This window comes from Hyperolius riggenbachi, chromosome 3, assembly GCF_040937935.1.
Source record: "Hyperolius riggenbachi isolate aHypRig1 chromosome 3, aHypRig1.pri, whole genome shotgun sequence".
In the NCBI taxonomy this organism is placed as follows: Eukaryota; Metazoa; Chordata; class Amphibia; order Anura; family Hyperoliidae; genus Hyperolius; species Hyperolius riggenbachi.
In genome coordinates, this window is record NC_090648.1 from 62,089,920 (window position 1) to 62,105,737 (window position 15,818).

Here is a 15,818-nt window from a genome sequence, read left to right on the forward strand (position 1 = left end):
CTCCTATACAATGCAGCAGCTATAAAGCGATCTGGCTTCTCCCTGCCAGGGACAGTCAGTCCTGCACCTGCACTGCTGTCTCCTATACAATGCAGCAGCTATAGAGCAATATGGCTTCTCTCTGCCAGGGACAGTCAGTCCTGCACCTGCACTGCTGTCTCCTATACAATGCAGCAGCTATAGAGCAATATGGCTTCTCTCTGCCAGGGACAGTCAGTCCTGCACCTGCACTGCTGTCTCCTATACAATGCAGCAGCTATAGAGCCATACAGCTTCTCTCTGCCAGGGACCGTCAGTCCTGCACCTGCACTGCTGTCTCCTATACAATGCAGCAGCTATAGAGCGATCTAGCTTCTCTCTGCCAGGGACAGTCAGTCCCGCACCTGCACTGTTGTCTCCTGTACAATGCAGCAGCTATAGAGCCATACAGCTTCTCCCTGCCAGGGACAGTCAGTCCTGCACCTGCACTGCTGTCTCCTATACAATGCAGCAGCTATAGAGTGTTACAGCTTCTCCCTGCCAGGGACAGTCAGTCCTGCACCTGCACTGCTGTCTCCTATACAATGCAGCAGCTATAGAGCCATACAGCTTCTCTCTGCCAGGGACCGTCAGTCCCGCGCCTGCACTGCTGTCTCCTGTACAATGCAGCAGCTATAGAACGATCTGGCTTCTCTCTGCCAGGGACAGTCAGTCCTGCACCTGCACTGCTGTCTCCTATACAACGCAGCAGCTATAGAGCCATACAGCTTCTCCCTGCCAGGGACAGTCAGTCCTGCACCTGCACTGCTGTCTCCTGTACAATGCAGCAGCTATAGAGCGATCTAGTTTCTCTCTGCCAGGGACAGTCAGTCCCGCGTCTGCACTGCTGTCTCCTATACAATGCAGCAGCTATAGAGTGTTACAGCTTCTCTCTGCCAGGGACAGTCAGTCCTGCACCTGCACTGCTGTCTCCGATACAATGCAGCAGCTATAGAGCCATACAGCTTCTCCCTGCCAGGGACAGTCAGTCCTGCACCTGCACTGCTGTCTCCTATACAATGCAGCAGCTATAAAGCCATACAGCTTCTCCCTGCCAGGGACAGTCAGTCCTGCACCTGCACTGCTGTCTCCTATACAATGCAGGAGCTATAGAGTCATACAGCTTCTCTCTGCCAGGGACAGTCAGTCCCGCACCTGCACTGCTGTCTCCTGTACAATGCAGCAGCTATAGAACGATCTGGCTTCTCTCTGCCAGGGACAGTCAGTCCTGCACCTGCACTGCTGTCTCCTATACAACGCAGCAGCTATAGAGCCATACAGCTTCTCCCTGCCAGGGACAGTCAGTCCTGCACCTGCACTGCTGTCTCCTGTACAATGCAGCAGCTATAGAGCAATCTGGCTTCTCTCTGCCAGGGACAGTCAGTCCTGCACCTGCACTGCTGTCTCCTGTACAATGCAGCAGCTATAAAGCCATACAGCTTCTCCCTGCCAGGGACAGTCAGTCCTGCACCTGCACTGCTGTCTCCTATACAATGCAGGAGCTATAGAGTCATACAGCTTCTCTCTGCCAGGGACAGTCAGTCCTGCACTTGCACTGTTGTCTCCTGTACAATGCAGCAGCTATAGAGCGATCTGGCTTCTCTCTGCCAGGGACAGTCAGTCAGTGCCACTGTACTCTGTACACTTAGCGGAAAGGACATGTAAATGATTATTGACTCAGCCCTTGTAAAGTAAAGTGAAAGCCGGCTAGTTTCCAGCACACACTGATTAACTCACTCCCAGGGATCGGCGCCTTTTTAACTGTCAGTCATAAATATACAAGACAAGCCTTTAAAAATACATTGCAGACTAAGAAAGGTTCTTTATGAGGTCTCGGAGAAAATGTCAGTTTAATATGAGTTCTTCATTAGCCAATCAGGTTCCAGCAAATCAGAAGCAGCATTAAAGGGAACCTGAAAGGACAACTAAAGTGAGAGGAATATGGAGGCTGCCATATTTATTTCCTTTTAAACAATGCTAGTTGCCTGTTAGCCCTGCTAATCTATTTGGCTGCAGTAGAGTCTGAATTACACCAGAAACAAGCATGTAGCTAATGTCAGGTCTGACAGTAATGTCAGAAACACCTGATCTGCTGCATGCTTGTTCAGGGGCTATTGCTGAAAGTATTAGAGGCAGAGGATCAATAGGACAACCAGGCAACTTTTTTTGCCTTCAAAGAAAATACAGCAAATATGGCAGCCTCCATATACCTCTCACTTCAGTTGTCCTTGAAGTGAGAAGGATATGGTGGCTGCCACATCCATTTAAACAATACCAGTTACCTGGCAGTCCTGCTGAACTCTGACTGCAGTAGTGTCTGAATTGCACACCTGGAACCTGCTTGCAGCTACTATAATCCAGTCAGACTTCAGGCCAATCAGAACTGAAAGGGGCAGAGGCAGAGGATCGGCAGGACTGTCAGGCAATCTGCATCCTTTAAAAGGAAATAAATATGTCAGGCTCCATATTTCTTTCACTTCAGGTGTGCTTTAAGGCTGCAACATCAGAGGCTCCAATCAATTGAATGGAACTGGGTATTGTTGCTTTAAATACGATCAGAGCACTGATTGCCACCATAACAAAACCGCACACACTGAAAACAAAACAAATGACCTATTTAACCCTTTTGTGTACCAACAGTCTCTGGTCCCTTAAAGAGTCTCAGAAATGAATTAACATAATAGATGCATACATACCTGGGTCTTCCTCCAGCCCCATCCGCCTGGATCGCTGCCACGCCGCCGTCCTCAGTCTTCTCTATCGCCGGTACCGGGTCCCGTCACTTCAGCCAGTCGACGCAGGCACAGTGCACTCCCTCCGTACGGCGCAGGCGCCGGAGAGACGAAGGGAGTGACTGCGCATGCATAAAACTGGCCGCGATTGGCCGAAGTTACGCAAACCCAGTACCATCAATAGAGAAACCTGAGGATGGCGGTGTGGGAGCGATCCAGGCGGATGGGGCTGGTGGAAGCCCCAGGTATGTATAAATCTATTATATTAATTAATCTCGGAGTCTCTTTAAAGGAGTTATCAGGGAAATTACCGAAAATGAGCTTTACTCACCTGGGGCTTTCTCCAGCCCCTCGCAGCAGACTGTCCCACACCGACCTCTCTGCTCTCCGCCGCCGTCCCTGTCTCGCCGGCGTGGCTGCGCGAATCGCCGCTGTCATTCATCGCCATGTGGGCCGCGGCGTGCCATGGCCCATGTGGCGATGATTGACAGTGGTACTTCGTGCAGCCGCAGTAAGGCCGACCCCGCGGTCGGCCTTAACGAGCGGCGAGACCGGGACATCGGCGGGGAGCAAAGCGGTTGGTGTGGGACAGTCTGCTGCAAGGGGCTGGAGAAATCCCCAGGTGAGTAAAGCTCATTTTCGGTAATTTCCCTGATAACTCCTTTAAGGACCAAAGACTGCTGGTACACAAAACGGCGTTTACCGTCGAATCGTCGCACATATCCGCCACTCTAGAGGTCACGCCGTTCTCCCATCACCGCAGGCCCATTTCTCTGCCACTGCTATGATGGTAGAGCTCTGTGTGCCGTCAGGAGTCAATTTCATTGGCTTCTGACCCTGTGATCAATGTAAGCCAATGGGATTGGCTCATAGTGGTCACGGGGTCAGGAGCCAATTAAATCGGCTCCTGACCGGCTCATACTGACGGCAGGGTGAGTGAGCTGCGGCGGGGACAGAGCGACGCGATCAGCGGAAGCGGCGGGACTTGAAATCTATGACCTGTCAGAGCCGCGCAGCCACCAGCAGGATGTAGATTTCAACTAGTGAGGTCCGGAATCAGTTAAATAATCTTAAAGGGGTAGTCTTCTTTAAAAATTTCTATCAAAGAGTGGCGCCCTCCAGTGTCATCAGAGGACTAATCAGGACTCCGTAAATAAGCTCACATAACACACATCTATTTATGTAGCAATCAATATACTGGCCCAAGCCTAGCAAACAATTGCACCCTAATGATTGGCTCAGTGCAGAGATGGATTAAGATGTAATAGGGGCCCTAGGCATGGTCGTAGATTTGACTTCCCTTTGCGGTTCTTTTTGTAAGCTGAAGTTGAGAGAGGTCAGAGAAGATGGCAGATGGGCCCCTTGTAACACACTAGGCCCTAGGCACCTGCCTAGGTTGCCTGGTGGATGATCCTGCTCTGGTTTAGCATGACCAATAAGAGCTAGGACATGATAAGAAGGATGTGCCCGGTGTGATAAAAAACAAAACCGGTAAAACCGATAATATAAAGAGAGTGTAAATGTTGGTTTAGCTTCAAAAAAGCAACGGTGAGCTAATCAGCCTTTAATTATATGTATTTTGTTTCGTCGGTTATTCTGCCAACTTCGTCAAGTCAGTAAGTGCTGATGGTGTAAAATTATATATAGAGACAGTCAAATACAAAACAGTACAACTGTTTAATTAAAATGCAGTTATTACAAAACCATATGACATGGCAGAGATGTGGTCAAGAGGGGGAGGGGGGATCCTTATTTCTGGTCCCTCCACAAAGTCCAGTCCTGCTATGAGGAATCACAGCTTGTCCCCGCTATTGTCTGCAGAGCGTGTACCGTGTACTTGTCACAGTGATTGCAGCATAAGACGGATAGTGTGTTAGGCGTAACGGTTACAGGCTAGGGATTATTAGCAAGTAAGCAGTCATTATAGGTATTATACATGATCTCCCAATGACCCTTGTTCGGCATGCAGTGCACTCTGGGAAATTCCATTGTGTTATAAGGAAATATTCTTTGAAATTTTCCCCATATAATATGATCTGTGAACATAAGCAGGCTGTGGCTGATTGGACAATTTGCCATTCTAAGATATAATGCATACACAAGATGCTTTCTGTATGTTTGAGCTGATTAGTTTGCCCTTTGAATTTACAGCTAGTCTGCCGATTACGGAGTGTACAATCTCAAAACCAAAAGGTCGGGGAACACAAAAGATAGCCAATAGCGTAGGGTAATCTGCAAGCTTCACAGGTAAAGCCTTGCAAATACACTAGATCAGGGGGGACCAAGTCATGGGCCGACCTCAATGTCTAAGAGGCCACTGCTCTGATGTCTAATAACCCCCCTCCAACACAGATACAGTTCCCTGATGTTTAGTGGTCCTCCCTCCCCATACAGTTTCCTCGTGTTTAGTGGCCCCCTTCTTCCCCTATACAGCTTCCCGGTGTATAGTGGCCCCCTTTCCTTGCCTATACAGTTCACTGGTATCTAGTGCTTTCCAGCCCCCCATATGGCTTCCCCACCAATATAGCTTCTCTGGTGGTCTAGAGTGGGCCAAACATAATGCAAAGTGGGCAAACCACCTGAGGGCCAAATCCGATGGCTCCAAGGGCCAGATTTGGCCCTCAGGCGGTAGTTTGACATGTAGGCACTATATGGTTTGCGTCTCACCCTTCTATCGAGGAAGGGTCGCTGTATGTGCAATCAATGGACACTTCCGGTTTGTAATGGGGCAGAGTTTCAGGCCGCAGCCTAGTATCGGTGACAACACTTTTATCACGGTCATTACCAATTCTGTATTGTGTATGGATTTTGTATTTTGTCACCAATGATGTATTCTGTATATTGGTGTACACCATTGTCTGTATTATTATGTATCCCATGTTCGTTTCTTACTTTGTACAGCGCCATGGAATATGCTGGCGCTTTATAAATCAATAATAATTTCCAAGCGGAATTTGTAAAACAGAAATCGGAAATCTGCAGAAATCCAATTTCCTCTGTAATTTTATCCCAATCACAGAACTCGGAAGCGTTCGACCAATCAGAGAATGCAGACTTTAATTTCAGACCAATCACAAGACTGATTTTCAGTTTTTCCAATTTTTTTTTGCATTCTCTGATGCAAAACATGACTAATAAAATACTCCTTGGAAATCAGAAAAACTGAAATCGGAAAATTGTAATATTCGCAGAATTAGAATTGGGCATTTCCGACCATCCCTTCCCTTAGAGCTCTGGGCCCCCTGCAGTTGTCTGTAAACCAACTTGCACATATAATCTGCAGCAACTCTGTATTTCTCAAACACATTCATCAAGAGGGTTGTTTTCTTCTCATTATTTTAATCTGTTACTGAATTTAGTACTATTTAGTTTATCTTTTATCATTATTATTTACTGTGTGTACTCGAGGATAAGTCTAGAAATGTAGGTCTGATTCACTTTATAAAAGTATAGGGGTCGACTTATACATGAGTCATGGGCAACACTGAGCACACTGAGTAATGTGTGTACTATCAGTGACATTCCCATTTGCAGCAATTTACCCAGTGCTGAGTGAGACTTTGAAGAAAGAAAATGCCAAGAAAACACAGGTCTGAAAGTCTTAGCCACAACAATTAACAAGGAAAGGGGTGGGGGGAAATACTGGGCTGCATAAAAGGGAGTGAATAATTGCAGCACTTGGGGGCCTGGAGGAGGAGGTATTGGCTGCACTTAAGGCCCAGGAGGGGTTATTGGCTGCAATACTGTATGCACTGCAGTCATTAACCCCTCCTAATCCCCAAGAGCAGCAGTTACTCCTTCCTGGTCCCCAAGTGCAGTCAGTAACTTTGCTGGGTAGACTTATACTTGAGTCAATAAAAAAATTCCAGCTTAAGAGGGTTGAATATTGGAGTAGACTTGTATTCGAGTATATATGGTAGAATTAGTTCCCAACCTCTCCATGGTTCTAGATAAATCCACATTCCTACTTGAGTCATGTTTCCCCACCCCTGTGTATCAGGTGGCAGGGGGTGTGGTGGAGGGTGTGGCTGGGGAGGGGCAGCCTTTGCTCCTCGCCCTTCAGGTGCAGCTATTTTGGGGTACAGCTGCACCCTTTCTACATACTTGTAGCTGCCATCAGGACCACAACGATCACTCCAGTCTTCCACCTCACCAGGAGAGGTCCTACCTCGTATCTCCTCCACACATTCTATTTCCACACATGGGTAACTACGAGTTTTGTGTCAGTTATATTCATGTATAATGTATTATGCCTCCTATATGCTGCGAGGACATATTGGTTTATTAATCTTCTTTTCTTTACCTGTTATTATTTTGTATGCAATCAAGTTATAGAGGTACCGTACCCTGTGCTGCAGGACTATATATATATAACACTTTTTGTTCATTAGCATCTGGAATGATCACTAAACTGCCAAAAATTTGACTTTATGCAAAGTTGGTTGCAAACTGTATGCAACTTGAAACCGAGCCAATCAAATGCTGTTTCTGCCTGTTTGAACTGGCTTAGTTCCAACCTGCATACAAAATACAACTGGACTGTCCTATTCATACATGTGAAAAAAAATTATAGTAAATATATATCACAATTTTTTTCACAATTTTTTGTATTTGTTTTATATACACATTTTATATGTACTTGTATTTTAACATCTCGAGTATTCTACATTTTGCTTACAGAGCCTTCAGATCCTCCCTTCAAGAGAAGGCAAAGTGAACTGAAGTCAGTGTCTATTGAAATCCCGTTCGTGGTGAGCAGCATACAGTCTAACCACAGGGCCCCAGTGACTCCCTCAGCAGAGGTCAGGAAAGGTCCATCGTATGCTGAGGCCAATGGAAGCAACATTATCATTCTGGAGCATGGCTCTTTGATACGGAGATCTACTGCTGGCAATGCCTTTAGTGCCGCCCCCACAGATGCTAGAAGACCCTCCCCTGCAGAGGCTCGACGTTCCACCCCTGCAGATCTTCGTTTCTCTCGTTCAAATTCAGGGAGCTCTCCTCTCCCTAACACTGAAACCCCCATTCCTGCTCCTGGCAGTCCCTTCCAGGTTCTCCGTTCACCCAGTCCACGGTCTATCTTGGAGAGAGAGATAGAAGAGGTGCAGGAGAGAGAGCAGGAACTCAGGAGGCAGAGGAGGAGTATCTATGGAAAAGATGACAATGACGGTCAGATACAGGCTGAGAACAGAGATGGCGTCCAAAGTGGAAACTACCAACCAGGTGAGACCACTAACAGGTTTTTGTTAATTCAAAATTGGGCAATATAAAGCAAAGCTGTCATGTCACAGAATGTTTCCATACTTAGGAGATTGTTGTTGAAGTGCAGCTTCTCCTAGGCCCAGTGGCATAGCAATAGGGGTTGCAGAGGTTGCGACCGCACCGGGCCCTTGGGCCCAACGGGGCCCTTCCTCAACCACAGTATTAGCTGTTTATTGGTCCTGTGCTCATAATAATCACTTCTATAGATGCTTTGAATCGTAATAATCAATTAAAGAGGAACCATCGCGAAAATCTTAAAAATTAAAACACATACAAATAAGTACATTTCTCCCAGAGTAAAATGAGCCATAAATTACTTTTCTCCTATGTTGCTGTCACTTACAGTAGGTAATAGAAATCTGACATTACCGACAGATGTTTGGCTAGTCCATCTCTCTATAGAGGATTCTCAGCATGGCCTTTACTCTTTATAAAGACATTCCCTAAAATGATTAATACAAAGATGCTGGCCAGTCTCATGGCTCGCTACACACTATTTTTGCAGTTGGACGGAGCAAATGCCATTCACTAAGTGCTTTTAAAAATAAAGAAAACCCTGAGAACCCCCCTATGAGAAGATGGGCTAGTCCAAAACCTGTCGGTTCTGTCAGATTTTTACTACCTACTGTAAGTGACAGCAACATAGGAGAAAAGTCATTTATGGCTCATTTTACCCGGGAAGAAACGTACTTCTTATTTGTATGTGTTTTAAATTTTAAGATTTTCATGACCGTTCCTCTTTAACTGTTCCCCATCCCCTTCTTGCACCTCTAATACTGTGGATGACCTTGACAGGTTTTGTTGCGTCGTAGCAAGTGTTATATATAGAGTGCTGGGGGGGCCCAATGTAAAACTCGCACCGGGGCCCATAGCTCCATAGCTACGCCACTGCCTAGGCCTATATTCAATTAACTTTTCTCCTGGGAAATAGGTTTTCATCTTATTTCCAAAATAACTACTTAGCACCAAACAATTGAAAAAGTGCAATAATAGGCCTCTATGCAATTAACTGTTTTCTTCTGAGTTTACTCATAGGTGATATTTTCCCACCTTAAAGGAAACATCCAAGGAGGGGGAAAAAAAAAGATCCACTTACCTGGGGCTTCCTCCAGCCTGTGGCAGCCGTCCTGTGCTCTCGCCGCAGCTTCGGAGGCTCCCATCCTTCTCCGCTGCAGAACCCGACCTCTCCAGGTCGGGTTCCGGGTCCACCTCTTCTGCACTGCACAGCGCGGGTCACGTGGTCCGGCCGACGTCATCAGGACTGTACTGCACAGGCGCAGTAGTTCTGTGCAGTACCGTCCTGATGACGTCGGCCGGATCACGTGACCCGCGCGGTGGAGCGCAGAAGACGCCGACCCGGAACCCGACCTAGAGAGGTCGGGTTCAGCAGCGAAGGACACCAGGAGCCACCGGAGATGTCGGGAGGGCACAGGACGGCTGCCACGGGCTGGAGGAAGCCCCAGGTAAGTGGATCTTTTTTTTTTCCTTGGACCTTTACTTTAATACTCAAAAAAAATTTGTTTTCACATAGTTTTTGGTACCTTTTTATTGCAAAGTGCTGAAAAGTTATTTTCATCAGAAAATGAAAAATGATCTCCTAAGAGAAAACTCAGGAGAAAAAGTTAATTGAATAAGGCCACGTTCACAGTGGTGAGTTGCGGTGTAACGGCCACTTTGTAACACGGCTTACCGCACTGCAATGCACCACAGTGCAGCGTTGCGGTATAATGGGTTGCGGTATGGTTTGGCTGTATGCTTCACTGTACCCAACACAACATACAGATAACGTGCAGCGCCGCAGTCCCAATCTGTTGCGTCAACTTCCTGCTGTTTGAGGGCCACAGTGAGAATTTACTCAAAGCTTGAAAATATATTTTATTGCTAAAATGAGAGAACACCTCCTGTGAGAAAAGATAAATAAATAAGCGCCCTGGTGCCTACAATACTAGCAATGATCCTTGTGTGCCTGACGCGGTGGACACCATGTATCCCTGTGTGTACTGCCTTCTCAAATTGAAGCTAAACCCCACCCCAGCTGTTTAAAGGTGGCCACTAACTGTCCAATTTCTAGCGAAAAATCGTTCAAGCGATCTGAAATTCTGATCGGAGGGTTGTAAATAACCTCAGTTGATGGGCACAATCGATTATGAACGAGTGAAACAAATGTCGTCCGAATGAATTTTTGTCGAACCAAAATTTGGATTTTCTTGTTGGTTGTGATAGATAGGAAGCAAAGATTGGTTCGTTGATGGTGTAGTGAACGATGTATTACGATAATTTCACTTCCGATCACAATTTCTGATCGCTCGAACGATTTTTCACTAGAAATTGGACTGTTAGTGGCCACCTTAAGGGTTTCCCCACACTATTCATGCTGGCTCAGTCTTGCCATTAGATAAACCCTCATACTATGGGGGGGGGGGGGTGTAGCAACTCGGGGGGAAACGAAACTTGGGCTTTTGCCAGCCGCCAAATTACTCCTTTTTTTTCTTTTTACTCCAGGCGCCTAAATCAGGCACGCACCTCTGGCGCCGAAATCAGCTGGTTTGACATCTGGGCAGTGTGCTTACTCAGCTGTCAGATGGTAGAATGAGATCCATGCCTGGAGCTGCCCTTTAAAGGACACTCCAGCAAAAAAAAGTAAGCAGTTAAAATCTGACAGAACTGACAGGTTTTAGACTAGTCCATCTCCTCATGGGTGATTCTGAAGGTTTTATCTGTTTTCTAAAGTATTTCCAAAAATAGTCTAACTGCCACAATACTAAGATACCAGTCAGACTCCCTACTCACTTGCACACTATTTTTGGAAGTTAAACTGCTGTTCAGCAAATGCTTTTGAAAACAACAAAAACCCTGAGAATCCTTCATGTCGGTTCTGTCAGATTTTAACTGCTTACTTTTTCACTGTAGTGGTCCTTTAGGGCTCGTTTCCACTAGTGCGGCGTGCGTCTCGTAGACGCACGCCGGCACTGAGCGGGTGGGCGGGATCGCAGGCGATTCCCATCAGCCGTGCCATGCACGGCTATGGGAATCGCAGCCTCCGCCGCGAATTCTGTGGGGGTTTCCGGCCGAATCGCTACTGCAAGCGATTCGGCCGGCGGCGCCGTTGTCCCCTATGGCAGAGTTTCCCCGCGCGATTTGCCTGCGGGGAAACTCTGCGGATTCGCGGCCGTTTCCGCGAGAGTGGAAACGGGCCCTTAACAGACTCCACAAGAGCAAATTTACTAAGGCAAAGAAAACTGGAGCAAAAATAGAGCAGTTGCTTGGCGCAACCAATCAGAAGCCTTCCTTCATTTAGCACATGACTGGTTGCTATGGATACCGGCTCCTCTGTTGCTCCTGCTTGCTTTGAACCAGTCTTGATAAGTGAGATACGCAGAGCAAATTGCAAGCGCAACAGTTCTGCTGACATACTGGTGTAAACTCAATAACTAAATAAGTAACATCCCTTCCAGACCAACACAAGCAAAACCACACGATGTCGAACCAGTTTGGCCAGACAGCGGCTCACCTATCAGTATGTTTTTGGACTGTGGGATGAAACCAGCACAAACACAGGAATACTGTACAAACTTTATAAAGGTGCATACAGGCATCAGATATTCAGATATTTCAGGGCTGAAATGATTGTCTGTGTCAGTTTTGGTCATCAGTCATCTGTACAGGCATCTTACGTCTTGTGCAAGCATGTATGTGTGACCAACAGATAGTTACTATAGAATTGTCACCAGAACGCTTTGTCCTGGGCACTGCGGGAAGCCTCCTGCCTTTTCTGTGCCTCCAGTCTCTGCAGGACAGCAAGTCACTGAGGAGAGCTAAACATGCACAACGAGCACTGTTTGCAGGCTGCTGGCCCAGGTGATTATGGACGGTCATGGCACCCTAATATCTGCACAAAGCTACAGGATCCAACTGTGGATTTAAATCTAGGACACAAACATGTCAACTTCCAGTCATGTCATTATCATACTGCCAAGGGTTATTTCTCCCGTACGTCAAGGTGACAATACACACAGTAATAACAGCCTAGTAATGCCAATACCATTTGGTCATGGCCGGCTTGAGCTATAAAGGGGGCCCTGGGGCAAAAGTAACTTGGGGGCCCCCCAGCACAGTTCCACCCCCCACAGCTAATTCACCACCCCAGCCCCTGAGCTGTCTGTCTGGCAGCTAAAATCTAGCATGTGTACAGACCTTAAAGGGAACCTGAGACAGCGAGGGAGAGAAAAATGATACATATCTGGGTCTTCCTCCAGCACGGATCGTCTGGAATTTGGCCCCTGAAAGTCCATCAGTTGGGGCCAGTCGACGCAGATGTTGCTGGGCATATGGAAGCTTCCCCTAATCACATTTTAAATGACTGTAGTATAGAATAGATGATTCTAGTGTAGATAATGCAGTGGTTATAATTAAAGGGCCACTTTTGCGGAAAATTGTAAACATTTTAAATACATACTGTATAAAATGCACTATAAATGACTTGTTTACTAAGTTGATATCACTTACTGAAGGCAATAAAAGGCTGACAGATTTTGGGCAAGTCCAAGGTAATAATGACAAGTCCATTGTCAGTATTACCTTTAGGCTGGTTTAACACTAGAAACCAGTGCCAGCGATGTGTCGCATCCGACGCACGGCATCCCACCATCAAAAACAGGCCTTCAGGGAACACAGTGTTATTGAGCGGTGTTCCCTTTCTGGCCACTGGCCAAGCAGGAAGTGACATGCGCATGATGTGTGCTTGCTGTCACTTCCTGCTTCGGGTATGCGGAAGTGCACGGAAGTGTATTTAAAATACACTTCTGCGCATGCGCGCCACAACGTCGCGTCGGTGAATTTTTACAAACCCACGCGTCGCCATAGACTAACATGACTTCCGGCCCGACGCAGATCGCCACAGCATTAATGTAGTTCTTAACCTGTGTTGTCTTTCATTGCCCGGCGGTGGGGTGCGGTAAAAATACTGCACCGCCTTGGTGTGAAAAGGCCCTTATTCTTTACAAGAGCACTCCCTGGAACTAACACGGTGAATCCAGCGCAGGAGATTTGGGCGCAGCCGGCGCCACCATATGCCGTGATAGGAATTACGGCTATGGCGGCACACAGGGAGTAACTTCGGCGCAGTCAGAAGACGGAGCTGAAGTTGCTTTTAAAACATAATAATTTGGCTTCTGGAAGCCAGATTATATCATTCCCCACCATCAATGGCGGCCTGGAGGGGGAATAGTAATTAACGTGGCTGGGACTTGTGCAGAAGCAGGATCAGCCATATACCGGCTGTATCCTGCGCCCAAGTCTCCTGCGCCGATTCCCTGTGTACTCTCCCTGGAAAGGATCTATACAAAGATGTCAGCCAGCTTCCTTTCTCGTCTGCACACGATTTTGGCAGTTGGACTGAGCAACTGCTATTCAGTAAGCGCTTTCATTAATAAATAAATGAGTATCCCCCATGAGAGGATGGACTAGTCCACAACCTGTCAGATTTTCACTACCTGTTGTAAGTGACAGCGACATAGGAAAAATAAAACTTATAGTGTATTTTACTCTGGGAGAAATGTACAATTATATGTGTGTGTTGTACATTTTACTATTTGTTTGCAGTAGCTGTCCTTTAATATTTCCATAGGCTGACCTGCATCCCCCTAAATCCCTCTTCTGCTGGGTGGGTTCTGTTACTTCCACTATCTTGTTTATAAAGAAATATTTGCTTGTTTAAACATGGGGAGAGCCCATGCAGAACTCCATGCAGATAGGCTGCTTGGCTAGAGAGTTCGGACCTTGGACTTCGGAGCTGCAGAGCGAGAGAGAGAAGCACAAACTCGCTGTGCATTAGATGGACGCAGTAACCCCGAGTGGGGGCTTTAAAGGGGACCTGAACTCTTCCACAGGACAGACAGAAATGCACCCTGTATGTATTTAGACAGTTTAGCCTGCCTAATTCCCCCTCCTTTGTGACTAATCACAGCTGTAATTTGATCTCTCAGTTATGTCAACTGGCTGCCTCGGCAGAGCAGCTAATTTGTAAATATAGTATGTTAACCTTATATCTGCTTCCATGAAAGCAGGAAGTAGAAGCACTGCAGATTTATTGCAGGATTTCTGTCAGTTGTAACAAAGGAATGTTTTTCTTTAAAGGATGTATTGCTGTTGCTTATCTTTTAGAGCAGAGAGGAAGTTCTGAGTTCAGGTCCCCTTTCAAGAATTCTCACTATGGGCTGATATAGCCCAAGTGAGTATTGCTAACCCTTGCTTCCTATTAACAGATAATGTTTAATAAGAGCAGGCCAGATTGACAAGATAGCTTATGATCTCTGATGACCAAATTGATCATTCACAATCGCCGGTGCTGACAATCTATAGTCAATGAGCATATATTGATGTGAATAGGTAAGAGCTGATTGGCTGTTTGTGGTTCTGCCCAGGTAGTAAAGGATCTGTATACCACGTTTCGTTGAAATTGGGACCAAGTCACAGGCCAACCTCACTGTTTAATTGCCAACCTCCCTCCCTTACTGTATACAGTTCCCTGGTGTCTAGAAGCCCTCCTCCCTCCCCATGCAGCTCCCTGGAGTTTAGTGGTCCTCCCTCTCCTGTGCAGTTCCCTGGTGTCTATTCCCCCACCCCTTCTTCTCCTATACAGTACCCTGGTGTCTGGTGGTCCCCCTCCCACCCCTAAAGTTTCCTGGTGTCTAGTGGTTCCCTTCCTCACACCCCCAAACAGTTAACAGTTCCCTGGTGTCTAGTGACCCCCCTCTCCCCTATATGGTTCCCTGGTGGTCTAGTGACCCCCCCTCTCCCCTATATAGTTCCCTGGAGTCTAGTGCTTTCCCACTCCCTCCTCCATATGGCTTTTAGAGCTTCACCTTCAATATAGCTTCCCTGGTGATCTACAGTGGGTCAAACACAATGCAAAGTGGGAAAACCACTTGGGGGCCAAGTCTGATTGCTCGGCAGGCCAGATTTTGACATGTATAGTCTAATGTACTCGCTCACAGATGGATTAGCGTATAGCCAGTAGTCAGAGGATGCCGTGAATGTGCAGTACGGTTGCTGCAGTAATAGATGGGAATATTGCAGAGCTGGGTAGAGGTAAATGAGCCTTATCTCTCAGTGTGTACTCTGCATGACTCATAGGTTGTGACATCTGCCTTTATTTCCCTGTATCTTTTGTGATCATGAATAATATTTATCCGGTGAGGAATTAAAGGAACGCCACAGAGAAGGTCAGCCACCGTCCACAAGAATGTTACTAATACTCACTGAGCAAAAGGCAATTATTATTATTATTTTTACAGAGCAAAGAAAAGCAATGACAGCCCTTAACAGCCAATCAGAAGTCAGCATTCATTCATATTCTCATTCTGACCTCCTGAGAGATGAATGTTAATCGGTTTGAAAGAAAAAGCAGCTTGCCTGCTCATTGAGCTAATCCTCTGCTCTTTCTAAATTCTGTGTACATTTGTTGCAAATAGCATTCAACTAAAACCTGAGTCAATCAGGATCGGCTGGTTGGCTCACTTGCAAGTAGCATGTTATTTGCAACAAATTCGAAGCAAACTTGGAAACTCTACAAGTCACTGATCGCCGTTGGTCAGAATCACAGACCAGAACAAGTATGCAGATCAGAGGATTTAAAATGTACGAGACGAACTTCGGGCCTAAAATCACATCCTTACCTAAAGAAGAAGGAGGCCTCTAGATCCTGCAGAGACTTTCCATGGCGCTCTACGGAGCACCCTTGGCGTATGCTGACCCCAGAAAGATATCTGACAAGAGCTTGTCAGATTTCTGATTTGACCGCCCTCC

The 15,818-nt window shown here is 46.6% G+C and overlaps 2 protein-coding genes across 3 annotated transcripts in view; one reads left to right on the forward strand and one right to left on the reverse strand.

Annotated features, from left to right (window-relative positions):
* Positions 1-15,818, reverse strand: part of PALM3 (paralemmin 3) — a 255,035-nt gene that overhangs the window by 170,414 nt on the left and 68,803 nt on the right. The gene's annotated exons all lie outside the window — the stretch shown is intronic.
* MISP3 (MISP family member 3) overlaps positions 1-15,818 on the forward strand; it is a 58,865-nt gene that overhangs the window by 26,556 nt on the left and 16,491 nt on the right. For both annotated transcript variants that reach the window (XM_068274183.1, XM_068274184.1), the window contains exon 3: positions 7,431-7,973. In XM_068274183.1, coding sequence (XP_068130284.1) covers positions 7,431-7,973 — 543 coding nt within the window. The remainder of the gene's footprint in view (positions 1-7,430; positions 7,974-15,818) is intronic.